This window comes from Solanum dulcamara, chromosome 9 (genome assembly GCF_947179165.1).
Source record: "Solanum dulcamara chromosome 9, daSolDulc1.2, whole genome shotgun sequence".
Taxonomy (NCBI): Eukaryota; Viridiplantae; Streptophyta; class Magnoliopsida; order Solanales; family Solanaceae; genus Solanum; species Solanum dulcamara.
In genome coordinates this window covers 16,494,771-16,522,275 of record NC_077245.1, presented here as the reverse complement: position 1 = coordinate 16,522,275, position 27,505 = coordinate 16,494,771, and the positions used below count along the sequence as shown (strand labels likewise).

Below are 27,505 nucleotides of genomic sequence, written 5' to 3'. Positions count from 1 at the left end.
AGTTTGGTCAAAATATGCTCTTGCCGTCATACTTTGGTACAAAAAATAGATTAAAGGCATTTTTGTTTAGTACTTAATTTTCTCTCTCTATATAATATAAATATAAATATAAATTTGCTTCACTGCATGTGGCTACACCACTAACCACCAAGCACAAATACTTAGTGGGTACTAAAAACAACACATCTTTAGTCAATAACTACTTCTTCATTTCGATGCTTGAGATATTTTAATGACTCAGTCTCAATTTAACTCTTAAATAAAATTTATATTGCAAGAAAACGTAACAAAGTCATACATGACTATAATTACCTCTCTGATGAAACAAAGCTTATGTTACTTTTTATTATATAATTTTAACATCTATTAATCTCAAGATTCAAAATCACACATTTAATATAATTAAAAATTTAAAATGTCGAATAAAATAATACAAGGTCCAAAACTTCAATTACTCATTAACAGAAAGACTAAAACAACTATTTTTCCTTTAGTATGAAATTAGTTATTCTATTATTTAATCCCGATTATTTTTAAGTAAAAAAATAATATTACCTAATTAATATCCCAAATCATATGATGAGGAAGGTGACCCGCTTACCCATCACATTTTTATTAGGGTCGGGTCTCAATGATTAGGAGTCCCTCGGGAAAAGCAACATTTTAGTCAGCAATCAGTCTTGTTCTGTTCTGCCTCATCCTAAAAAGCAAAACAATTCATCCGTCTCACACTTCAAAATCATCTGAAAAAAATGGAGTTAGAGGTGAGAGTCGTCACCGGAATCGAGAGCTGCTTCGTATCGCTACCAGTGATATTAATCCAGACTCTCGAGTCCACCTCTGCTTCCGGCTACCTTCCTCCTATTCTAGCCCTCGAACTCCGCTCCGGCAACCACCTCTGGCAGTTAGCTTGGTCCGGTTCCGCTTCATCCAATCCATTTCCTAATTCAATTCAGGTTGGCACTTCAATTTCTCCGTTTATAGACTCTGTTTGAAGGCGATAGAATGATTAGGCAAACTTTAGGAGTAGTAATAAATAGAGGTAACGGAACAGTGTTCATTTTCGAATTTTCGTTTTGTGTGATGTAGATTGCGAAGCAGTATGCGGAGTGTATTGGATTGTCGGATCGTACTGTGGTTCAACTAAAAGTAGTGTCCAATTTGCCTAAAGCTACTATGGTTACCATAGAGCCAGATACTGAAGATGATTGGGAAGTTTTGGAGCTTAATGCTGAGCATGCCGAGCAGGCTATCTTAAAGCAGGTGCTTAAAATTATTGTATGTGTTATTGAGAGAGAGTTTGTTGTTTTGCTTATTTAAAGTTTTTCCTTGATGTTTGTTATCAAAGGATAGTTTTTCCTTTTTCTCGTATATCAATTTGTTTTAGTCTTTACAGGTTTTGCTGTAGTTTTTGCTTATAAATGGTTAAGACCAAAATGGAATGGATAAGAAACTACCAGGGATCTTTCATGTGAACATTATCCTTAATCAATTAAAATTTCCTAAGGATGGAGATGCATAAGACAATGACATTAGTGTTGGAGCCAGGGGATATTCTAGCAAACTGCTTATTCCAGAAAAGAAAAAAAGAAAAAAAGAAATGACAATTACAGTTGGAACAACCACCCTAATGGGATTTGTAGTCTGGGCTGATGGGGAAGGTAGATGGGGCAGTAAGAGGGTGAAAAAAGTGCAAGAGTGATTTACTGCACGGCAATATGTTTATTTGTATACTTTGGCCATGTTGCTCGGCTGATTTCTTGCATTAGTCTGAGAGATTTCTATATTTGTTCCAGTCTGATACATAAATAAATCTCAATTCATACAGTTTTTAAGAAGTATATGAGTGCGCGAAAGCTGGCCCGGACGCCACATTTATCAAAAATAAAAAAAAATAAAAAGAATTAATGTTGTGACCTATGGACATTACTAAGATAAATAAGCAAAGGGTAAACAGATGCTTTATGAGGTTTTGTTAGCTTAAGGTAACAGATGCCATTCGCCCTGAGAAGTCAAGGCTATCGGACAATTGATCAAACTTCTATTTTTAATAATCTTGTTTACAGTTGAATTTATGAAAGATCAATCTGCTGTGTGACAGTAAAGTGGGATTTGATTCTTTGGATACTTAAGTCAACCTTGTGCTGCCGGAGAAAAAGAATCATACCATTGGTTGCTGAATGGCCTCCTTTCTCTTTGCTCTTAGTTTTTGGTTTACTGCTCAGAAATCTCGCCAGAAAGTACTAAGAATTTAAAGTAGAATAAGCATGTGCATCTATAATGTTTTGGCAATTTGTGGGAGGGAATGCTTGAGATTGTTTCAGATCCTACCTACTATCTAGAACTATCTGTGTGCTAATACTGAGTCACATAGTGTGTGTGTTGATGGGAGGTAGTAGCTACCAAGTGTAGGAGTCCAGGTGAGAAAGTTGGCCCAAGTTTCACAGTAATTTAAAAGAACAACAAAGTAATTAGAACATATTACCACTTATTATATATATTTTCGTGTTTTTCCTGGTTCCACACTTTCAGTTCGCTTCACTTATTAAATCAGAAAAAATAATTTATCACTTCAACCTAGAAACCCACTTCTTGGAAGGTAATCGTGTTCAAATCAAAGTTAGTATAATATCCCGTCTATAATTTTCTTTCAAGAACAGTGTGAAGTAAAAACAGAAGAGTGTAAAGTTGAACAAAATATTTAACTTGAAACCCAGGGAATGGTAATTTTTCTTGAAGTTGACCAAGTATTCAACCATTTTATATTTTATGCAGGTTGCTATTGTCTATGGAGCAATGCGATTTCCTTTGTGGCTGCATGGGCAAACTATTATCACATTTAAAGTTGTTTCAACCTTTCCGCTGACACCGGTAGGTAAGAGGATGTTAATTCATTGGTTGATGGATGTGATTTATTGCTTATAATTGTACTCTATTTCTAGATAGAAACTTGGTTAATTTCCTTAAAAGCTTTCCCAACTGTAATATAAAGTTTCTGAAGGAAGATGCATGTCGTGGATTTAACTCTTTCTTGTATTCTCTGACAATGTTGCCTAAATTCTTGTATTACTTACTTGGAAGAGAAGGTAATTGCTGGTATCTATTACGTTATTAATAGGGACTGTCAATTGCCAAGATCATGGATTAAGGCTTCTTGCTGCGTTCATTATCAATTACCACATTGTTATTTAATGAGGGAAAGAAGATTATGGTGTGCAAAATTTTGATAAACGCTGCATATTTACCATATGCTTGTTTTATTTTTTACCTCTTCCTTTTAACTTCATGTTGGTGGAAAATGAGGTCATCAGTGGTAGGACATATAAAATGTTCTTTTCATGTGCTTAATCTGTATTTTGGAAACTTCAAAATCGTGAATACTGACTTGCCTGGTTGTTATCAGTACAACTTGTCCCTGGAACTGAAGTTGCTGTTGCTCCAAAAAGGCGCAAAAGAAATATTAGTTCGGGTGAGGATTCCATGATGCAAGACGATGAGCTTTTGGTCTCAAAGGCACTATTGAGAGTCCAAGATACTGATGATCAATGTATTCACAAATACGAGGCTGATGGAGTTGAGATGAGAGTGGTTTTGACCTCTGCTATCTTCATTCATCCTGAGACAGCCAGCATATACTCTTTCGAACCTCTTCAGACTGTGGTAATAATTCCCAGATTGCTTCCCAGAGAAACCAAGAAGAATCATGAGACAGATAGCCGTAGAGGGAAAAGTAGTGTAACTCCAAAGGAAGGGAATGTAGGGGTTCTGCCTGAAAAGCACGATATCCATCAAGCAATTGTTCGTCTAATATTTTCAGAATCAGTGGCTAAAGGACATATCATGCTTTCTCGGTCTATTCGGCTTTATTTGAGAGCAGAGTTACACTCATGTAGGTTTTTCTTTCAGAACTTAAATTGATGCACCAACTGCAGAGAAGCTGGTGTTATCTAGGCAGTCCAAGTAATTACTCTTTATTTGGCCAAGACTTGTTGGTATTCAGGAAACAATTGATGTCTATTTTCATTTCTTATTATTTTGTTTTGTCAGATACCATTTGAACTATTTTGTTCTTTGTGATCCAACTTCCATAGAAACAGAAAAATTGGGAACATCACATTCATTTTGTCAGTTGGTTCATTGATTAATAAATGTTACTTATTTTCCAACCTTCTAACACCCACTCTATAAAAACCCCTCCGGTCAGAAAAGTAATAGAAGAACCTCAAAAAGTCTTTGCAGACATTATTGCGTTTGAAATCTTTAGCGAAGTCGTTAAAGGGAGCTTTCTGAAGGTTACCTTTTGATGTATGTGAATTACGATTGACATGTTTTGGACTAAAATGTTTCTCCTGTGATGTCCAGGATGGTATGAAGATATAGGTTGGTTTGCTTGCAAGTATTTCACCTCCATTTTCCTACTGCAATCCTAAAAAGAGTTACTCTGTTTCCAGGTGTATATGTGAAGAGATTCAATGTCAAGTTGAAGAAAGAGATTCCTCTAGTTTCGCTTTCACCTTGTGAATTCAAGATATTCCAGGAGACTGGAGTTTCTGAAGAAAATAATGCTGAGGCTTTGGGCAATAATAATAATAATAAAACATTAACAACACTTCTCAGAACCAATTCAGACATTGAGATGGGTACTAGTGATTGGTCAATCCATGAGAAAATTGCCGCAGCATTTTCTTGTAAATCTAGCAAGGAAGACAAAGAAACGAGCATCAAGTCTGATATCAAAAAGGACATTGCAGCTTTTTTGCATAGATGGTGCCTTGCACAACTACATGCTATCACGATCCAGGCCGGAGTTGAAGTTAAATCGTTGATTTTAGGAAACACAACTTTGCTTCACTTCCAAGTGAAAGACAACAGATCCATTAAACATGGTGTCCAAACAATGAATGGTGGAGAAGCATCACTAGATGCCCTGTATATGTTGTCAACTTCTGATGACTCAATACGTGATGAAAAGATTGATGCTTATGAACTTGCATTTGATGAAGGAAGCAAGTTGACTACCAGCCCAGAAAGCTTCGAACCTTGGCTTGGAAAGTTTCAACTGGGCAAGAGTCTTTCCATTAGTACTGTCAGAGAGAAATTATTTGCTAAAAGCACCAGTCTTACAACTTCTTCATTGGACTGGATGGGGACGGCTGCACCTGATGTGATTAATAGTAGGTATTTCCTCATTTTATTTGCGTTAATACATTTAAGTATCTGAACCTAACTCTAAATGCATTGGGATGTATGATGAGTCTTTCACCTGCAAATTTTCCACTGTTCTTTCTTCCGATCTTCAAGGACACTCTTTTCTATCTTTTACTGTGTAATGATGATATATTCTATCAGTAAGCTTTTGGTGAAGCTGTATGAGAAAGGTATGCTTACATTTCCGAAATGCAACGTGCATCAGAGACTTAGTACATTGAAAAAGGTTTCTGTTCTATGTAAGACTTGATAAGCCGGAGTATGTTTCTGTAAGAGTAGGGGCTAGCACACAAAGGGAAAAAGGAAGGGATATGCCAGGAGATATTAAGAGTATACTGTAATGCTGGCAGGATCGGCGGATTGATGAAAGAATTAAGATGATATGGAAGACTGTTCCCTTTTGTTATTTCTGGGCTGTTTTGGCTGGAGAGAAACAAAAGATGCTTCGATAGAAAGACAATATTTCTTTTGTAAAACGTAGGCATTAACAAAATTTATACTTGTGGTGTAAGGGTTGTATGGTAGATAGTATGGCACAACTTTTATACTCTTTGGATAGTATGGGGTCATAGCTGAATTTTGCAAAATCCCCTGTTTATTGTACTATTCTCTGCACCTCTATACTTTTGTGGTACCGACTTTTTATAAATTACATTACCTTGTCAACAGCAAAAAAAGGGGAAGGAATAAGTTGGAGGGTAGTGAAGAGATTGATACTGTGAAAGGTCGATGTGGAAAGGGAAGGGGTAGGCATATGAAGAGAGGGAAGCAGCGAACACTAGCGGCAGACCCTGGAAAAGAAATTTTGGAGTGGTGAAAGATCTTGGTTATTCAATAGTGGAACTTGGGTGATAGTTGAAGGTTGCTTTCATGTGAGATGTAGAGGTAGAGCTTTCCTAATATTTCCATGTATCATTCTTCAATAACGCAGATGGCTGTCACATGCTATGTATGACAAAAGGATTAGGTTTGGGTCATTGGGCAATGGAATAAGTATTTAAGCTACAAAATTTACCAAATGGGAGAGCATGAATTGCCATATGCTGGAATAAAAGAATGCAGCGTGCAATTTTTGGTACTTGTTTGTTTATGATGCTTTTAGCAATCTTGGTTTTCAAATTCCCATTCATGTTAGTTGATGGAGAACTAAATCCACATAAAGCCAATATGTGTTTGGTAGGATAAAGGGATGGAATAGTACTTTTTGCAATTAGAAACTGACAGTCTAAGTTAGCAAACCCATTGACATCAGTGAAGATCTTGAAAGGTTTCAGCTTTAATGGAAAAGATTGTGAACGATATTTCTGTTATGCAAGTCTGTAGTATGTCGCAGAGAGTTGCGCATTCATTTATTTCTCTGTCTGCCAAGTAAATTTTGTGACTGGAGAATTTTTCTTTTTTTTTATCAGACAAGTACAATTTTTTCACCTTGACTGAATACTATCATCACTTTGCAGGGTTGGTAGTTTTGTTATCTTCTGCATCTTGGATGTTGTCCAGTGCTTATGATTTTCCGCTGCCAGGACATATCCTAATCCATGGTCCTTCTGTGAGTTCCTTTTTTCTAGTTCCTTTTGATGTGTATGCGCTGAATATTAGGATGTTGAAATCTCTGAAGAAGCTTGAAAGTGAACTGATTAGATGGTTTACAAGCTACTTTTATATTGTTTTGTGTTTTCCCACTCTGATGGTATAATGTTTGATTCCTCAGGAGATGGAAGAGTCTAGGAAATATTAACTAATTTATCTCTCCTTTCATGCCCTTCTAAGTCGAAGGAGAAACTAAGGAAGGGCCCGAAGGTTGTCATAATAAAAAGACTAACCTAGTAAAAGGGAAAAGAACAAGCTGTGCTTCCTTACGCTATTATTTTACATGCTTTGATTGTCTAGGTCATTCTTCCTATGACCCTGGTTTTAACTTGGTCCCTGCAGTTTTGGACCATTAGATTCGTGGAGCCTGCAAGATCCGGTGACCCACAATGCAGGGACGGTATAAGTAAAAGAAGACAATGCAGGGACCACTGAAGCCCACAAGATCGAGTTGCCCACGATGCAGGGACCATTAGTAGAGTTGACTTATTTCAGGGGATAGTTTATGCTTATGTCTTATTTTTCTTCTTGACCAATGAACATAGAGCTTTAGGAAGAAGCCAAAAAAAGAAAAAAGAAGAGAGAAAGAAAAAAAGTCTGAACCACAAAATGCTAGATTTTTAGGAAGGAACCCAAATGGCTTCCACTCTCTCTTGGAAGCCGACTAAGTCTAAACACTCATGTAAAATCTGGCTCCCTGGGATATAATAGATGCAAGAGTGTGACCATAGCATCTCAGCTATGGCTGATGTTCCTTGGTATTTTCAATGTAAAATAGTGATATGAAGCAGCTTAAAGGAAGCAAATATATGCCGGATGGAAAAGAAGGGGAAAAGACAGCATAAAGGCATATGGATCAGAATTCCACCTTGTATTTTTATGGGTGATTTAGAATGAAAAACGAGCTGGTGTTTGAGAATGAAGTAGCTGCAACACTTGTATACAACATAGATACACTTTCTGGACAAAATTGAAAGTGCACTTATTAGCTGTTTTGATAAATTTGAAATATTTATAGTTAATAGATACTTCGAGTTACTTCACACTCTTGAGAAGATGTAGGAGAACCTACATGTATCTTTTTTGTAACAATGCCTTCTACATATCAACACTTGTTTAGTGCATTCCAAGTTGATGAATAAAATTCTTTTTTACTTATATATTGCTTCGTTTTTTTCTCGACTTGTATTTTATGTCAGCTATAATCTTTAGATGCGACATCCCTGATCACAAATAAAAGATGCAGCTTGTCTAAGTGGTGTTTTTGGTGTTTGTTGCTTGTGGTGGTGGTTAGAACGGCCTTGTTGTATGGGGTGGAGTGCTGGCCTATCAAGAAATCTCATGTTCAGAAAATGCATGTTGCGGAGCTGAGGATGTTGAAATGGATGTGTGGGCATACTAGGAGCGACAAGATCAGGAATGAGGTTATCTGAGAGAAGGTAGGAGTGGCCCCTGTGGCAGACAAGATGAGGGAAGCGAGACTCAGATGGTTTGGATAAGTGCAAAGGAGGTGTGCTGATGCGCTAGTGAGGAGACGCGAGAGGCTGGTTCTAAGGGGTATCCGGAGGGTTAGAGGTAGGCCAAAGAAGTATTGGTGAGAGGTGATTAGATAGGACATGGTGCAGCTTCATATTATCGAGGACATGACTCTAGATAGGAAGGAGTGAAGTTTGCGTATTAGGGTAGAAGGCTAGTAGGAGTGGAGTATTGTCTTGGAGTGCATAAGTTTAGGCTCGTTAGTGCCTATCATAGTGCTAGTCTTACCCTTGTAGTTCTTGCCAAATGTTGTGTATTTTGTTTAGATTATCTCATATTTCACTATTATTATTGCTTCCTTCTTGTGGACTTTATACTGCTTTCCTTATTATCGACTATGTTTTTTATTGTTTTCTTCTTCATTTATGTGGGTTTGATGCACTTGAGCTGAGGGTCTTTCAAAAACAGCCTCTCTGCCTCCTCGAGGTAGTGGTAAGGTCTGCGTACACTCTACCCTCTCCAGACCCCACTTAGTGGGATTACACTGGGTATGTTGTTGTTGTTGTTTATCAGAAATAAAATGGTAAGATTATGAGATTCAGCATTTGAGGAGACCATGGTGATTGAAAATCAATTTTGGTTTTAGAAAAATACACTTTAGTTCACATATTTAGAGACAAACAGGTTTTAATTTTTTTTAAAAAGTTTTACAGAAGGCTTTACTAGTCTTATCACAAGAACGGAAGAAACGGTTAATGTCTCTTGTATTATTAATAATTTTAAATTTGATTTATCATAGGCTTTCAATCTACATGCCAGCTTGGTCCTTATAAAAACAGGTTTTTAATCTACATGTCAGCTTGGTCTATTTATCTAAATTGAATGCAATTAATTAGGCTTTTAACTTCCTGTTTGTCCTTAATGGAAAAAGAAAAGAAAAGATGCTAGCTAGGAAACTCTTATTTGGATCAGTAGCTCCACTAAATGCTGATTCATTGAGTTTCTCAGACTACTTAAGCGTAGACTACATATTATGTCTTTGGTGATGCTAAGTAGGAAGTCCCAAAATAAGAAAATCGTCAATTGAGAACTATTGCTTTTTAAGTTTTTCATCTCACTCCTTTTTACCATCTTGAAGGATGAAACCAAGTATCAAAATGCAAAACTTATTAAAGGTATCATTTGTCCTTTAAAAATAGTTTGCAACTGCACATTGAGGTATAATCTTTTGTATATTATCCTTGCTGATACACTCTGAGTACAACAATTATGAAAGGGATGTGTAGTAAGGAAGTGTATGGTCACAAAGTGCTGAACTTCCTTTAATAGTAATGATATCCTTTAGGATATGTCCTGGAACTTATGGATCCCTAATGAAGCAAATGCATAGAAGTGCAATTTGTGTAATGTATGAGATGTAAGTATATAAGTGTAATTCCTGTCTGTATTTTTATCTAGGTTAGTTTTTAGTATGATTTTGAGCCTGACTAATGTGAATCTTACAATATTATTACAAACTGTTGAATGAACCCAAATTGGACATTCTTCTGATTTTAGGGTTCGGGGAAAACATTATTAGCTACAGTTGCTGCTAAATTTGCTGAAGAAAGTGATGACATCTTGGCCCATATGTAAGGATTTGTTTCGTCAATCTCACCAAACCTTTGTTTTCTGTTGGACATCATCTTTACTCCATTTTGGTGCTTCAGTTTGAACATTAATGATTTTGTACCGAGGGACGAAGCTCCTGACTCTTGTTTCTTTCTGCAGAATATTCTTATCTTGTTCTAAGCTTGCTTTGGAAAAGCCTTCAGCCATTCGTCAAACTTTTTTGAGCTATGTTGCTGATGCTTTGGATCATGCACCTTCTGTTGTGGTGTTTGATGATCTTGATAGTATTGTTGCAGCCTCCTCTGAATCCGAGGCTTCTCAATCTTTATCCTCATCAGCAGTGCTTGCAGAATATTTTACTGATATCATGGATGAATATGAGGTGAGACTTGTTTGACCTGTGTAGGGAGCTACTTTAATATTTATCCGAGGCATGATGTGTTTGATTGTTTTTTGGTCTAAACGAGCTAGGACTTCAGTCTAGGGGTGTGTATCGGTCGGTTTGGTTCGGTTTTAAGTATTATCAGTTCGGTTTATCAGTTTTTAATTTTTAAATATGCTAAACCGATAACCAAACCAATAAGATATTTGTTATCGATTTTCGATTTATCGGTTTTTGGTCTTTAACGGTTCGGTTTTCGGTTTAACCAATAAGATATTTGATTTCAAAATAAATATACGACTTCTCCAACAATTTTCGAAAATCTTGAACATTACTGAAAAAGGAAAAAGAGTTTCTTAAGGAAAAAATTCAAATGCTCATCAGATTTAACCCCAATTGGGATGAAATAATCTCTTAATTGTTTACCGACGAAGTCGAATTTTTTGAGAAAGTGGGTATGGAGAAGAAGAAGAAGAAGAGAAGTCAAAAAAAAAGAGTAATCAAACTCACTACTCACAACCCTAGCCGTCGCCTAACCCTTGCCATTGTAGTTGCAACGTCGTAGTTGCAACTTGAAAACTGTAGCCATCGTTCTTAGTTCTTTAGGCTTTGAGTTTTGACTTTGTGAACCTAAAGAGGCAAAGCCTAAAGGATAAATACACTTTAAACTATGAAGTAGTGTGAAGTGTGAATTGAGTAGGGCAATGATAGTATGATATAATGATTATATATTTATATTAATATTTTTTGTTTGATATTTGTGTATGAGGAAATATTAAAATAGTAAATTATAAGTCTTAATGGGTTATCGGTTTACCCAATAACCCAATATTAAAAACCAATACCGAACCGATAACCCAATAATTTTTTTTATAAAACCATTAAATAACCGTTAACCCAATAACCCAATAACAATAAATCAATAACACTTTTTTCGGTTCGGTTTATCGATCGGTTCGGTTTATCGATCGGTTCGGTTTTTGCACACCCATAGATTTCAGAACTTCCATTGTCAGCTTGAGTTTTGTTTTCATCTTAGGATCTCCACTAACTCAGTTCCTCTTTCCGAAAAATTGGCAGAAGATATAGTTGCTTCTGAATGAGGTAGGAATAACACAACTGATGAGAACATATAGGATTTTGAAACAGTGGAATTCATGTGTCTTCTCTATTTCAATTATGATGCTACTTAGCTTCCTTCCCATATTATTTTTTCGTGAACTTAGACAAACCTAGAAAATTCTCATATTCTAGTAGTTGGTGGAATAGTCGAGGTGCACACAAGCTGACCCAAATACCACCATTATTAAAAATCAACCTTTCTGTGCGTTGATAATTTTTAGCCAAGAACATTCAAGGTTTGCAGTATTATTTGCAACGTCAGTTAGGTCTTGGGCTCTTGAGTAATTTCATCACAGATCCTTTTAACTGATAACTCTGTTTCTGTATGTTAAATAGGAAAAACGGAGGCACTCGTGTGGGATTGGCCCAGTTGCATTTATTGCTTGTGCACAGTCTCTGACTAATTTACCACAGAACTTGACCTCTTCTGGTTAGTCCGTCATCTTTCATGGAGAAATCAGTTTTATTGCATATGACAGTTTAAACTGTCGTCCTCTAGCTTTAGTATCACAACACTTTATTCTTAATCCTAATGTATTGGTTTTTATTATGATCAGGGAGGTTTGACTTTCATGTTAAATTGTCTGCACCTGCTACCACAGAGCGTGGTGCCTTGCTAAAACATATAATTCAGAAGCGTTCTTTGCAATGTTCTGATGGCACCTTGCTGGATATAGCCTCCAAGTGTGATGGATATGACGCATATGATCTGGTACTTAGTTCAGCTCTAAGTTTTGTTAATAACTGATTACAACACTTCTCTATGAATGCTTGCTTCTACCTCGACTGCATATGATTAGCTTTTAGTTTGATCTGGAATATATAAATCTGTCTCTTCCTGCTTTTCCTTCCAACTGAAACATCAACATTCTTGCATTCCCTACCAAAGCAAACGTTGTGGGTACAACGTTTCTCAATAATTTGGTGTCACCTATCTTCTACACCATTTTCCCTGATAAATTTAGTTGGTTAAGAGTGGTGTTGGGAAAATACATGTTACAGGAGACATTGAAGTATGTTCAGGAGAATCACAAATTTAGCTTAGATGTCCAAACTCCAAACTTCCTTCCTTCTGCAAACAGAGAACTAAGGAATAATGTTGAAGTAAAATAAATTAATTCAACATTTTTTTTCCTTATCAATTTTTTTTGAAGTAATTTATTTTAGGAAGTCCCCTCATGAATGGGCTTGACAGTAGAACTGGGAGCTATTGTTTTTTGTATAGAAGAGAGCACTTCATATGGTACTTTCAGACAACAACTTTCTCTTAATTTAGGACAATGCAAGGCTATCTAATTGAGAGATGGCCAGTAGTAGACAAGTAGTTCTGTCTATCCAGGAAAAAGTGGAACGAGAAACTTTTTTCTCGATTAGAAGGATGGATTCGTGAGCTACTATAACGATGTATTTTACTGCTCGTCTTTTGTTTAGTTGGGATATACCATTCTATTTACTGATTAACATGGTCGAGCCCTAATATTCCATCCCCATGTACAACATGAATTTCAATTTTGGGAGATCACGAAGTAGTTGACCTTTTATGTGCAAGATGAATTATTATGTGGTTGGTGAATTATTTCTTTTTGTGGATAGCTAACAGTTGGACCACATATTTTAAATATTTCGTTAAATCATGTACGTGATTCGGTTTTCTAATACTCCTACTCACGCTTGGACTGAGAATCAGTACAACTGCCTCTTTCTATCCACTATTCAAGCAGCAATTGTCATCCAGAAGATAGTCATGTAGACAAGCATGGCAATTAGAATGAAGTATTTGTTCCATCCGGTACTCAGAGCCCACTGGCCCGACTAATCGGAACTCACACCATAGAAAGCTCACATAGGGGGGTTTTAGCGCTCCCTACGACCCTACCAAAGGAGACTCCATCCCTAGGGCTTAAAGCCGAGACCTGTAGTTAAGAGTAGTGGAACCCTTACCATTCCACGACATCCCTTCACACTGAACTATTTCTTTTTTTGTTGAGAAATTAGTGCTGTTGTAATCTTCAGCATTGGGAATGCTGGCTACCATCAAAAACATGTTACAGAGAAAGTAGACTATAGCTTTACAAAACTCCTAGAAATTCTTTTTTTTTTTTGATAAAGTTAACATTTTATAGACAACAATACACCAAAGGTGTATTTCAATAGTAGTTACATCAGGAGTATACAGTAAGCAAAACCAAAAGATCTATCATCTATAGCCCTCCTAAACTATCTTGCAAAGCTCCTAGAAATTCTACTAACTCCACAGTTTTGTTTACACCAAAAAAATAAAGTCACCAGACAATTCCATTTCACATCATGGACTGATCTGATCTTGTCTTTAAAACACCTTCCATTTCGCTCCCTCCAGACTGACCACCATATGCAAGAGGGCATTATCCACTTCCATTTTTTCTGACTTTTACTTCCCCCTCTTTTCATCCAACAACTCATTAGATTAGCTGTATGTTCAGGCATTGTCCACACTGTCTTTGTGAGACTGGAAAACAAGTTCCACAATTGAGCTGTGAATTTACAGTGTAGGAACAAGTGAATGTTTGTCTCCCCAGTCTCATTGGACAAAAAACATCTAGTCACCGCAACTCTCCTCTTCTTTTGTAACACTTCATAAGTAAGGCATGCCTTTTTTACCAATAATCATGTGAAGCATTTCACTTTTGTAGGGGCTGTTTTCTTCCAGACATTTCTCCATATCTTCAGCTCTTCTTCCTGCATAATGCTATTCTCCCTCTTGTATAGCTTATTTACTGTGAAACTTCATTCTGAACTGTGTCTCCATCTAAGTCTGTCAGGCTCCATTGTTGTCCCACCAAAAGTATCCACTTCTTTTAGCAAGTCAACTACTCTTTCTATCTCCTAGTCATTTAAGTGCCTTTTGAAGTTAAGATCCCAGCTCTGGGGGACCATCAATCAGACACAAATTTCAGGGTTGCTAGATAGTAACATGAGATCTGGAAATTTATCCTGCAGTGGTACTTCCTCTATCCAGTTATCCTTCTAGAACCTAACATTGTTGTCATTGCCCACTCTGATTTTAGAGTTCTCCTGGAGCTTTGACCATAGACCTCTGATAGCCCTCCATACACCCATGCCATAAGTGCAATTCACTTCATTTGAGCACCAAGGACTGTTCTGTCCAAACTTGTGAACAATAACTTCCTTCCAGAGGGAAGTTTCTTCATCACAAAATCTCCAAAGCCATTTCATCAAAAGGCAACTGCTTTGAATTTCCAGATTTTTTATTCCTAGTCCTCCTTGTGCTTTTTTTTATTGGGTGACCTCCTATTCAACCAGATTATATCCCACCCTCTCTTTGTTCCCTTTCCACAAAAAAATCTTCTTAGTCTATCTAGCTTCTTCACTACACTAGCAGGAATAGGAAACAAAGACATCACATATGTAGGTAGAGAGTCCAACACTGAGTTTATTAGTATGACTCTTTCCCCTAAAGACAAATATTGTGCTTTCCACTGTGCTAGTCTCTTTTCAGACCTTTCGATAATGCTGTCCCATATCTCTACTTCTTTGTATTTCCTACCTAGTGGCATACCCAAATACACAGTGGGCAAAATACCCACTTCACACCCCAACACACTAGCCAAAGTCTGAACATTTGTTACCTCTTTGATGGGGAAGATACTACTTTTCCTCCGGTTCACCTTTAGATCAGAAACAGCTTCAAATACCACCAGCATGGCTCTGAAATAGGTAACTTGTTCCACTGTGGCTTCACAAATGATAATGGTGTCATCTACTATATCTAGACCACCTTCCCTTATTCTGAAACCCTTTAGCCAATTGTTGTGAAGTCATGCTTCTGAACCCTTCCATAGCCAAAATAAACAGGAAAGGGGATAGAGGGTCTCCTTGTCTAAGTCCCCTTTCAGAGGGAAAAAACCAACAGGTTCTCCATTCATTCAAATGGAGAACCTAACAGATTTAATATAAAAACTGATCCACTTCAACCACCTGTCCCTAAACCCCATTTGTTTCAGAACACTTAGCAAGTAATCCCAATTCACATAGTCATAAGCCTTTTCAATGTCTAGTTTACACATTAGGCCAGCTACTCGTCCCCCGATCCTGGTGTCTACACATTCATTTGCTATTAAAGCAACATCCATAATCTGCCTTCCTTTAACAAAGGCCATTTGATGCTTATTCACCAGAGTGTTCATCACCTTCTCAGTTAACACTTTAGCAAGTCTCTTGTAAATCCCAGAAATCAAACTAATGGGTCTGAAATCCCTTAGTTCCACTGCTCCTGCCTTTTTTGGTATAAGGGCTACATATGTGGCATTCAAACTTCTTTCAAAGACTTGATGATCATGAAAATATTGCATTGTTCCCATAATATCAGCCTTAGTAACCTCCCAGAATGTTTGAAAAAAGTTCATATTGAAGCTATCAGGGCCAGGTGCCTTATCTATTGCACATGTTTTGATGCTACCCCATACTTCTTCCTCTTCAAAATTTCTTTGTAACCATTCCTGATCTTCAATGGAAATAGTTGCTATATTTGGAGGATGAGATCAGGTGTCCATTCTTCTGTTTCTGCATACAAACCCTGGTAGAAACTCTGAATGACACTTTTTATTTCTTCTGGATCAGAGATAGTTTGCCCTTCTACCTCTAAAGAATCAATGGAATTATATCTTTTGTGAGAATTAGCCAACCTGTGGAAAAACTTTAGTATTCTTGTCTCCACTCTTCAACCATTGTACTCTTGATCTTTGTCGCCAAGCTATTTCTTCCTTCTTGTCTTCCTCCTCAAACTCCATGGCGAGGTGGGTCTTTTGTACTAGTTCATCATCAGTTAGAACTCTTTGTTCCTGAATGACTTCCCATGCACTCAACTGCTGCTAGATATTTTCTTTCCTTTGCTTGCAATTGTCCCTATTGTTTTTGCTCCATTGGATCAGCTCCTTTTTTAGAAGCTTTAGTTTGTTAGCTTATATGTAAGCAGGTCTGCCAGTGTTAGTAAAGGAATTCCACCAGTCTTTGACTTTGTCTTTAAAACCCTCAACTTCTTGCATCCAATTTTCAAATTTAAATATGTCTTGTGCCAACTCCAGTCCCACATGTCAGAAGGATAGGGTTGTGATCAGGCCCTACTCTTGGAAGAAGAGTCTGCCTGACCTGAAGGAAAATATCCTCCCAATCTTCTGAGTATAAAAATCTGTCAATCCTTGAAGCACTATTGTGATTTCCCCCCCTTCTCCATGTAAAGGATCCTCCAAATAAAGGAGGATCCACCAGCTCCAGGTTTCTAATGCACTCTGAAAATTCTGCCATCGATCCAGATATTCTGTGGCAGGTTGATCTCTCTGACCAACCTAGTAACATTAAAATCTCCACACACCACCCAAGGCCCCTCAAAACTGTTTCTATTCACTTCAAGTTCATTCCACAACTTCCTTCTCACTACTCTATTACAATCAGCATAAACTGCACTCAGGTGCCAGGTTAACTCCTGATTAATTCCTGTAAACTTACAAGTGATCACTTGACTGGCAACATTCACCAGTTCCCCCTTCCACTCTCTTTTATCCCCACATAATCAAGATCCCTCCCCTGATACCCCTTGCCTCCATATGTTCTTCCCCCACTCACCTATTGTCCCAACCCTTCACAATGAACAATTTGTACTTCATAAACTGTATTGTAGCTTCTGAACAGAAAGTCTTAATATTGTCCATTTTCAAGTTGTATCATATATCTCGATGATTAATGTCTTAAAATTTGTATTTCTTTGAAGTTGTGAGTCCAAAATATAGTGTTCATGTGTAGCTTTGTTCTTTGTGTTCTGGCCATAAGTTGATGGAGTTTCTGATTTCCATTCTATAGCTATCAGAGGGTACACTTGCATTTATGCTGGGCTTTATTTTATTTCAGGAAATACTGGTTGATAGGTCTGTTCATGGTGCAACTGCCCGGTTTTTGTCTAGTGATTTGGATGTTGGCAGACAGGAAAAACCTGTTTTGTTTAAGGATGATTTCCTGCGTGCCATGCATGAGTTTGTTCCAGTGGCAATGCGTGATATCACTAAACCTGCTGCTGATGGTGGCCGGTCTGGCTGGGAGGATGTTGGAGGTCTTAATGACATCAGGAATGCTATTATAGAGGTAAATGTTTATTTTCTTCTTTTCATCTTTTTTTTTGTGGTTGTATATCCTTAATTGGTAAACTAATTAATTTCATAGTTGTTCATTCTACGAGACAATGACATAATTGTAATCAATCAGTTCTTTATTTGATGTCTATGAATCGGACTTATGATTTCTGTTCCCTTTTATGTCTTCTTCTGCTTTATCTTTTGCTTTACCAGCATTAATTTGACACATGGAGGTTAAATTGTATCCTTCTTTTCTTTCAAAACTTTGGGTTCTAATAAATTTTTCGTGTAACCTTTTAATTGATTGAGTAAAATTGTTCCGAATGAAGGTATTGGATATGGAAATTTTAAATTATATGTTGGAAATGAGAGAGAAAGGAAGTGTACTTAAAAGTTTTTACAAAGTCATTTTGTTTCTGATATGAAGAGAGATAAACCTAAAGGTAAAAACTTTGTGCCCTTGTATCCATGGTTTAGACTCCATGTTTTATTTATTTTGATCATTTTGACACACTTTCCAACAACCAGAGGAAATGTGGACTTCCTTTTAGCATCTATCAATATGTTACATCTACAATTTTTGAACTATCTCCTGTAAATATGTTACATCTACAATTTTTGAACTATCTCCTGTAAATATCCCCGACAACCTTTTGTACTTTGTTCTCACTTCTCAAGTAGTTTATATAGTTGGAGGCTTGGAGTGATCTATCCCTGTAAATATTGTTATCTTTCTTTAAAAAAAAGTAAACAAAAAAACTATCCCCTGTAAACACCCCTTACACCTTTTTGGACTTTGTTATCTCCTTATTTTTAGCGTAGAACTTCATGTAATAAAGGGCAGCCCGGTGCACTAAGGCTCCCGCTATGCGCAGGGTCCGGGGAAGGGCCTGACCACAAGGGTCTATTGTACGCAGCCTTACCTTGCATTTCTGCCAGAGGCTGTTTCCAAGGCTTGAACCCGTGACCTCCTGGTCACATGGCAGCAACTTTACCAGTTACTCCAGTAATGGAGCTAACAAATTCTCTTTGGTACTTAGTAAGTGTTTGGACATGAATTGAGTGATATTTGAGAAGTAGTATTTGAAGTTAGGTTGAAAAAGAGTATTTGGAAATTGAAGTTGTGTCTGGACATGTATTTCACTCGAAAAATGTTGAAGTTTTGGGGTGGACAGGAGATGGCAGGGGAGTGTTCAAAGTCAACAAAGCCTACAAGATGATGGATCAAAAGCCAGCAGGGTACAAAATGGCCCTGGAAACAGATATGGAAGAGTAGGATACCTCACAAAGTTTCATGTTTTGTATGGTTAATGGCTAAAGAAGCAGTCCTTACACAGGACAATGTCATGAAGAGAGGGATAACCTTGTGCTCCAGGTGTTTCCTATGTGGTGAAACAGCTGAGACTGTCAACCATCTATTCCTACATTGCAAGTACACCCAACAACTATGGAGAATATTTCTCAGCCTTCAAGGCATTTCCTGGACCATGCCTAGGAAAGTGACTGAAGCCTTAATGAGCTGGGAGGATGAAGGGGTACACGCAAAGGACAGAAATAGATGGAGAATTATCTCTTGTGCTATATGGTGGGCTATCTGGAAAGAGAGGAATTCAAGATGTTTTGAGAGCATAGTGAACAGTGTGCAGGAAGTCAAACTTAACTGCATTCTAATTTTACTTTTTCAGTGTAATCAGTTATACTCAAATGACACTATTTCTATTATTGATGTTCTAGACTCAATTTAACCATAGAGAAGTGAAGTTAGGAGTTCACTTGTATATAAGGTTTCAATACAACCCATGTATTGTCTTGTGATATAATACAAAGTTACCAAGTTCAAAAAAAAAATGTTGAAGTTTTGGGTGGGAATTTGGATTTTTTTTTACTTGAGAAAGTGGTCTGAAAAACTTGAAGATTTTCAAGTTTGAAGTGAAAAATTGACAGTGTATAACCAAACATGTTTTCGAAAAAAAGCAATGATTTTTTTATGTCCAAACAGGCCCTTACAATCTTTATACTCTCTACATCTTTCTGATGCCATCACTGGAACTACTTTATCAAAAAGTTCACATTTTCTTTCACATTTCCACTCTTCTCTTCTCTTCTTTTTTCATCTCTGCCTTCCATATCAATTACTCCCTCCGTCCCAATTTAGGTGGCTCCGTTTGACCGGGGCACGAAGTTTAAGAAATAAGGAAAGACTTTTTTATGTCACTTTACCAAATTGTCCTTATTAATGTCACTTTAGTAAGATACTTTTAGTTGACTTTTCTTCACAATGAAGTACTAAGTGAGACCCAACAGCAACAAAAACACCAACATACCCAGTGAAATCCCACTAAGTGGGGTCTGGGGAGGGTAGAGTGTACGGAGACCTTACCACTACCTCATGGAGATAGAAAGGTTGTTTTCGAAAGACCCTCAACTCAAATGTATCAGCCCCAAGTAAGAGGAAAAAAATAGATATAGCATAACAGTTAAAACGAAGAGCAATGTAAATTCTACAAGACAAAAACAATAACAATAACAAAATAATGTGATAATCGAAAAGAAATAACAAAACAACTATAATGGCATGACTAGACCTATGATCAACCTTAAACCGTCATAAGATAAGACAACATTCTACCGCTACTAGCCTTCTACCCTAATACGCGACCTCCACTTCTTTCTATCTAAGGTCATGTCCTCGGTTATTTGAAGTTGCGCCATATCTTGTCTAATCACCTCTTCCCAATACTTTTTCGGTCTACCCCTACCCCCCGTGTAACTTCTAAATCCAACCGCTCGCATCTCCTAACTAGGGTGTCAACACACCTCCTCTGCACATGCCCAAACCATGTTAGTCTCGCTTCTCTCATCTTGTCTGCCACAAAGGCCACACCCATCTACTCCTGAATAACCTCGTTCCTAATCTTATCACTCCTAGTATGACCACATATCCATCTCAACATTCTCATCTCCACAAACATGCATCTTCTGAACATGTGAGTTCTTGACTGGCCAACACTCTACCACATATAACAAAGACGGTCTAACCACCATTCTGTAGAACTTACCTTTAAGTTTAGGTGGTACCTTCTTATCACACAGGACTCCATAGGCAAGCCTCCATTTCATCCATGCTGCCCCAATGTGGGGAGGTGATTAGGAAGGACATGACACAACTTCAACTTATTGAGGACATGACCCTAGATAAGAAGGTGTGGAGGTTGAGGATTGGGCTAGAAGCTTAGTAGGTAGTCGAGTGTTCTCGCACTTTGCGCGGGAGAGACAGGAGACTAGCCTTATCTTCGCTTCTCCTTATAAATAGTATTATTTAGTAGTCGTGTAGTTCCTTATTCTTCAATGTGTATTATTTTCCGTTGCTTCTTTTGCTTTGTATCTTGCTATCATATTTTCTTGCTACCATGTTCAAATTTTTTGCTTTTCTTTTCTTTTCTTTCGAGCCGAGTGTCTATTGGAAATAGCCTCTCTATCCTGCAAAGATAGGGATAAGGTCTGCGTACATCCTACCTTCCCCAGACTCTACTAGTGGGATTAACTGGGTATGTTATTGTTGTTATTACTCATAGCAAAGATGGATTGAACACCCTTTGATAGTGAATAATGATAATTGGTTGTAAATCCCTTTGAACTCTGTATTAAGTTTTGTTGAGTATTGAGCTGAACAGAAGTCGTGTTCTAGGGTTTGCATGGACCTTATTTAAAGGTGTGTTTTTATATTTCATATCAACTTTAGTTTGGATCATTTTGTTCAGCATATGAAGTTCCTTCTTTTGCCTCTTTCAGATGATTGAGTTGCCATCCAAATTTCCAAATATATTTGCACAAGCTCCACTAAGGATGCGGTCTAATGTTCTATTATATGGTCCCCCTGGTTGTGGCAAAACACACATTGTTGGTGCTGCAGCCGCTGCATGCTCACTAAGATTTATCTCAGTCAAAGGTCCTGAACTGCTGAATAAATACATCGGTGCTTCTGAGCAAGCTGTAAGTGAATTTACAACTTCTCCACTTCCTGGAGTACATATTTTTAAGATGATGATGATGCCAAAATTCCCTCACTAGACACCACTACTATCTTACCCCCCAATAAGAAAAGTAAAAAAGTAAAAACCAATAAAGATATTAAACATCAAGATAAAGTATGGAATATCAATGCTTTTGGGTCCAACTTCTTGCTCTTATCCCCATCCCAACCCATCTCCCAGAAGGTAGATTTGTTAAGTTCTAGATAAGGCCAAACTGGACAAAGTTAAACCTTGCGGTTCCTACTCACATCCTCAAGTTTTCACATAGTAGATAGGTCAAAGCCTTAAATGTGTTCCAAAGATTCAATAGCTATCTAAAGTAGGATGTGTATCATCTTTTCCCTTGTCAAAAGTTCTAATCTTCCTTATCAGGTCTAATTGTCAACCCCTAAGTCGTAGTATCTAGCTCTTCTTGGAGATTTTGGCTTGTTGACACTAATTATTTTGTTTTAGGTTCGAGATATATTCTCAAAAGCAGCTGCAGCAGCACCATGCCTTCTTTTTTTTGATGAATTTGATTCTATCGCACCAAAGAGAGGCCATGACAACACTGGTGTCACTGATAGAGTTGTTAATCAGGTTATTTCTTGTCCTTATCATTTGCTGTTTCTATCCTCTTCTTACCTTGCATAATTTTCATCCTTGTTCATTTGATGCAGTTTCTCACGGAATTGGATGGTGTTGAAGTGTTAACGGGTGTATTTGTATTTGCTGCCACAAGGTTAGCGCCTACTAACAGGATGTCTTTGTTTGTTATCGCTTTCAAGTTCTTGGCTTCACTTGAATAATGTGGTACTGTATTCCATCCATTGGCAAGTCCTGTCTGTTCTTGGCCTAATAGTCGGCTGAGCATATACAGATTGAAACAGACTCACATAAATGCATAGGATGGACAGTTCATCAGTTAGTTTCCAAGTTTATTTCTATTGAAGTCTCAAACCATACAGTGAATTTTCCTGATCACGCAGAGTGAAATTAAATTGCTAGGATGGAATTTTTTTACACCAAGACATGAACTACTGAGGAATTTATATAATAAAGCCATTCTTTGAACCTTTATCATCATCACTCTAGCAGAGACTACAGATTAAAAAAGGGAAAAAGGGTCAATTTATGTCTGTACAACTCAAATTGAGCAACTTTGCCTCCGTTAAACTTTTGGTTTAATATTATCTCCCCTGTTAGGAAAGACTATCATTTTTCTCTTGACCTCTATCGGAGCTTTAACCTGTGGGTAATTTAAGCATTGTCGAAAGTTGAAGGATAAATTTAGACCTTTTTCTTGAAGAATTTGGACACTTGGAGTGCGCCCATTTCATGCTGGAGCTTTGCTAATGTCAAGGAAAAATATGAGACGGTTTGCTTCCGGCAAAGGTATGAATGGACCAAAAGTGTAACTGAGGGCAAAATTGAGCAATTGAATAGTACTAGGGTAAGTTTGGACCTTTTTCCTTACAATAAGCACAAAGATTGAGGGTGTGTTTGGTATGAAGGAAAATGTTTTCTTGGAAATCAGTGGTTTCCTTACTTATATTTCCTGGTGTTTGGTAAGTAAGGGAAAAAATAATATCCCAAGACTATTTATATGTAATCTAGGAAAATACTATGGGGTGGGGTGGGGTAAGGGGTGGTTAGTCAAGGGTTGAGATTTGGGGGCATTGGGAAGTGGGGAGGAGACAATGAGCTTGGAATACCACTTGTGAAATTTGTTTTCCCTATTTGCACTACCGAAGTCATTTTATTAATTTTTAAGGAGCTTCTTTCTCGAAACATGTTGATCAACTAAACATGAAAAAATTGGAACCAAACAAGGCCTAATATTAAAAAATTGAGTTAAGCATTCATTTTACAATGTTACTAATGTAGTAGAAAGATTTTTTAGTTTGTTTTATATCTTTGATATATTAGTAGGAAGATAAATTTAGAAAAAAAATGAGGTTTGGAAATTTCTTTCTTATACTCTCTAGAAGTTAACTACTTCCTGGGCACCATGTGCTATAAAAAGGGGACAAGTAAGGCCAGAAAGAAACGATTGAAAGATCTTGGTTAATCTATTTATTTATTGTCTGTCTTGTTTAGAATCTTAGTTGAGGAGATTATCAAGAACAGGGGTCATATCAAGCTTAGGTGGTCCAAAAGTGTGTAATGCTTTAAAGACCAAGCTAGAGTCTTTCAAGTTGGTATCCCTATTTATCATGTGACGTTATTGGTTCTAGGCACTATCATGCTGTCTTTGGGATGACAAGAGATTTTCATTGTGTGATTTACTTCACAATTCGTGATGCGCACATACGTATATATTTGGATAGATGTGAACGTGTGAGCTCGAGCACAAGCATAATGGACATAAGATATTCTATAGACCAACATCTGCTTTCTCTTTGACTTAATCCTTTTTTAGTTACCTGCAATTAGCTTTATTATGTAATAACATTCGTCTAATGACATGGCTGCGAGAATGTCTCTACTAGAAAGTATTTCATGGATGTTTTCCCTTTTTGACCTAATGAGGTACATCAATTTTTGAATTCATTACTATAGTGTTATGTGGTCTTCTTTAAATGGAACTTTAATAGCCAAATGGATAAAAGCACCCAACCACATACCATATCTCCTACCTTTGAGGTTGTCTGATCGTGCTATACCTCTGTATTTTACTAAAGAATTGATCCTTATGAAGAACAAGGATTCATTTAGCCTTCTTTTCTTTGGAAGAATCAAAGTGATGTAGTTTTTTCTGATCAAGTTTGACCTTTGTTGTCTTCATTTTAAGCAGTAGACCTGATTTACTTGATGCTGCACTTTTGCGACCTGGAAGGCTGGATCGCCTTCTCTTCTGTGATTTTCCTTCACAGCATGAGAGGTCGGAGATTCTTTCAGTTCTATCAAGAAAAGTAAGTCTCAATTGGGCACTGATTACAATCAAATCTCAAATAGATGTTAAATACGTGTATCATGAACAGTAGGTGCCTGATATGCCTTCCCAGATTTGTTGTTGTGACTATTTCTATTTTTTTTGCAAAGAAACACGATATACAACAGTGTTGATTATCCACCCGCCCCATTCTAATTTGTGTCCTCACTGTTTTACTAGTGAAAAAAGTATGACTTCTTTCCATAAAAATGGCTAAACTTCTTTCCTCCAAACAAATTAGACAATAATATAAACTAGTACTGCTATATGAAACAGCAATGTCTCCATCCCTAACTAGGTGGGAAACTAATATGCTTTTTGTATTATTTTAAGTTGCTGTGGCGTCATAACAACTAAACTTTTGCAATCTAATATTTTATACTCTGCTCGACCAATCTCAATACAATAATTCAGTTTATCTTTTAATTTCCGTGAAAATCAATCCCAGTTTAAAGTTGAATAAGAGAGCACACGCAAGCAACATGATTGTTAGTTATCAGCTTATCTACAGTTTCAAGTTAACTCAGCAAGTTGGTGAGTGTCAAATTCGAATACATCAACTCCCAAGCTGGTAGCCTTAAGTCCTTTATGACAAGATTTATATTTTTCTTCCACATTCAGCTACATGGCAATGGGGCTTGACTTAGTCGAATTTGCTAATATTTTCCAGAGAAACTCTGGCTGAATTCGATTTAGGATAATCGTGAAACACAAATGGATGACTTGAAAGAGCTCGCAAATGAAAGATCTCATTTGTTGTATTCTCAGGGCAAAGGATGAAGAATATTAGGTTAAAAGTTGGGTTTTAAAAGTAAAGGATTTTGAGTTCTGACTTCAACTCAGGCTTCCTTAGAAGTAGAGTGAAAAGGCTTTACCAGACTTGGTTTTCTCTTCCTTCCTATCTTTGAATGAAGACGGTTAACTGATTTACTTGCTTGATATGCAGTTACCATTGGCAAGTGATGTCGATTTGGATGTCATAGCTTGTTTGACAGAAGGATTTAGTGGAGCTGACCTCCAAGCTCTTCTCTCTGATGCACAGCTTGAGGCTGTCCATGATCTTCTAGATAGTGAAAATGCGGGGAAGCCCGATAAGAAGCCGGTCATCTCTGACGCTCTTCTGAAATCTATTGCATCCAAGGCAAAATCATCTGTTTCTGATGCTGAAAAGCAGCGCTTATATGATATCTACAGTCAGTTTTTGGATTCAAAACGATCAGTGGCTGCGCAGGTACTGTGTTCTTTGCTTAGTGCTGGTATGGTTGATGATTTACATCTCTATTGCTTTCTAAAATCGCTAACTACCGACAACCATGTTTATTTACAGTCGAGAGATGCAAAAGGCAAAAGAGCAACCCTTGCTTAATGATTTACTGCTAGTCAAGCTCTGTGTGCAAGATCTTGCTAAAGACGCACTAGCCTGGTCACTTATAGAAGCTGCATTTTAGGTTGAAGTTTGTAACGAACGGCATGTATTTGGAAATGTCTTGTTGTAGCATCCTCTCTCTCTCTCTCTCTCTCTCTGTGGCAACAGTTAGAAGGCAAAAGTGACAATTATCTGCTCAATTGCTACTGTTATGGCCATTTGTCTTAGTTTTAGAAGGAGCGTAGACCAAATGTGTCAGCAGTCTCTTAGTTTTTTTCTCTGACAGCTGAAATGTGTCTTAAAAGAAGCTCATTGAATAATCAGACAATAATTGCAGATGTGTGTTTTCTCCATTTTCCCTTAAGAATGAAAGATGATTGATTGTCTGTAGAATTAGAACCACAAAAGAATTGACACAAGATGAAGCGTTGGATTATCGTTTTGGTTTATATATGAGGCAGAGTTTGATTCCCTGATTGAAATCCATTTCAGAAGGAATGGAATTAATCTTCCGCCCTCTTCCACGACTATTTGGATTTCCTATCGGGAGTCTCATTATCCTTCAATTTAAATTTTGCTCTTACAATTATTATATAAATGTCTCTGTATGAGGTGTACTTGTTGCAGGATGAGAAAAGGCTTAGCTAGATTTTAATTTTCAGGTGTTCTATATGTGTGATCGTTCTTTTCTGTGTAATTTTTTTTAGATGAAATGAAAATAAACAGTAAAAAAGGATGGTATGCATAAATAGGAGAAAAAATAGGATAAATTGTCACAAGACTATTTGTTATGTTGGAAAGTAAGTTGAACTACTAAACACATTAAAATTCGAGTTGCAAAAACAGTTGCTCTGAACGTTATTAATTTTTGGTTGGAAAAGCCATGTCCTTAACTATAAATAATTTAATATTTGTATTTTTTAATTTTTTTTGTGACAGTAGAAATAGTAAGGAAATATCTTCTTTTAATTCTTGGGTCTGGAATGGGGAGAGGTAGGAAAAAGAGGGAACAATACTTCAGTCATTTGTCTATGAATTTTGTGAATCAATTCAATTTTTAGAAATGAGTAAAGGGAAAAGTAATTAGCGACGTGTCTAGTTTATGAAAATATGACGTGAATCTTTACGCTTGTTCTTTCTAACACACGATTACAAATATCAATATAAAACCTCAATCAACTAAAACAACATTTGATCAGTACAAGAGTAATATCAAAATTCAGATAAAGATCAGAAATGCTAATGAGCCGCGTTCATCATCACTAAGTTATTTCAACACCAAAAATTGATATGTAATGAAACGAAGATGTAGTGAAATGCAAATGCAAAGGGATTGGACGATAATCTGTACACGCTTCCTTTGCCGAATAGTCGGGACCCATGGAGGACTCCTGAGGTCCATATGCACCTTGTACCGGACAATGCTTAAAAAAATGCTGGAAAAAATGCAAAGGTCAATATTGTGTGTAAGGAAATCGCTTTCAAATTGTTGAGAAAAATACTATAATATTGATATTGGACTAAAATTATAAAGTAGTAAATAACTTATTACAAACATTGTGTTGTGCCAACCGACTGCCTTGAAAGTGATTTCGGCTTGACTCTGGTGCAAATCGTTGTAGCCGGTCGCTGTCCAAGGTTGCACAGTTACTTTCAAACACATGCATTCGTGGTTGA

At 37.1% G+C, this 27,505-nt stretch overlaps 1 protein-coding gene across 3 annotated transcripts; it reads left to right on the top strand.

Moving 5' to 3' along the window:
* The first annotated feature begins 653 nt into the window (after nucleotides 1–653).
* On the top strand, nucleotides 654–26,304 carry LOC129904317 (peroxisomal ATPase PEX1). 3 transcript variants are annotated; one of them, XM_055979878.1, is made up of 17 exons: nucleotides 654–956; nucleotides 1,090–1,263; nucleotides 2,776–2,875; nucleotides 3,404–3,889; nucleotides 4,452–5,174; nucleotides 6,666–6,757; nucleotides 9,832–9,905; nucleotides 10,045–10,267; nucleotides 11,726–11,819; nucleotides 11,947–12,101; nucleotides 17,294–17,524; nucleotides 21,307–21,507; nucleotides 22,002–22,127; nucleotides 22,208–22,269; nucleotides 24,325–24,442; nucleotides 25,409–25,693; nucleotides 25,790–26,304. In XM_055979878.1, the coding sequence occupies exons 1-17, from the start codon at nucleotides 753–755 to the stop codon at nucleotides 25,826–25,828; spliced, it is 3,387 nt and encodes a 1,128-aa protein (XP_055835853.1). In that variant the 5' UTR covers nucleotides 654–752; the 3' UTR covers nucleotides 25,829–26,304. The 3 variants fall into 3 exon arrangements, with proteins under 3 accessions (XP_055835853.1, XP_055835852.1, XP_055835854.1); XM_055979877.1 differs by having other exon boundaries at nucleotides 664–956; nucleotides 1,090–1,278; XM_055979879.1 differs by lacking the exons at nucleotides 654–956; nucleotides 1,090–1,263 and having other exon boundaries at nucleotides 2,776–2,871.
* Nucleotides 26,305–27,505: the final 1,201 nt, after the last annotated feature.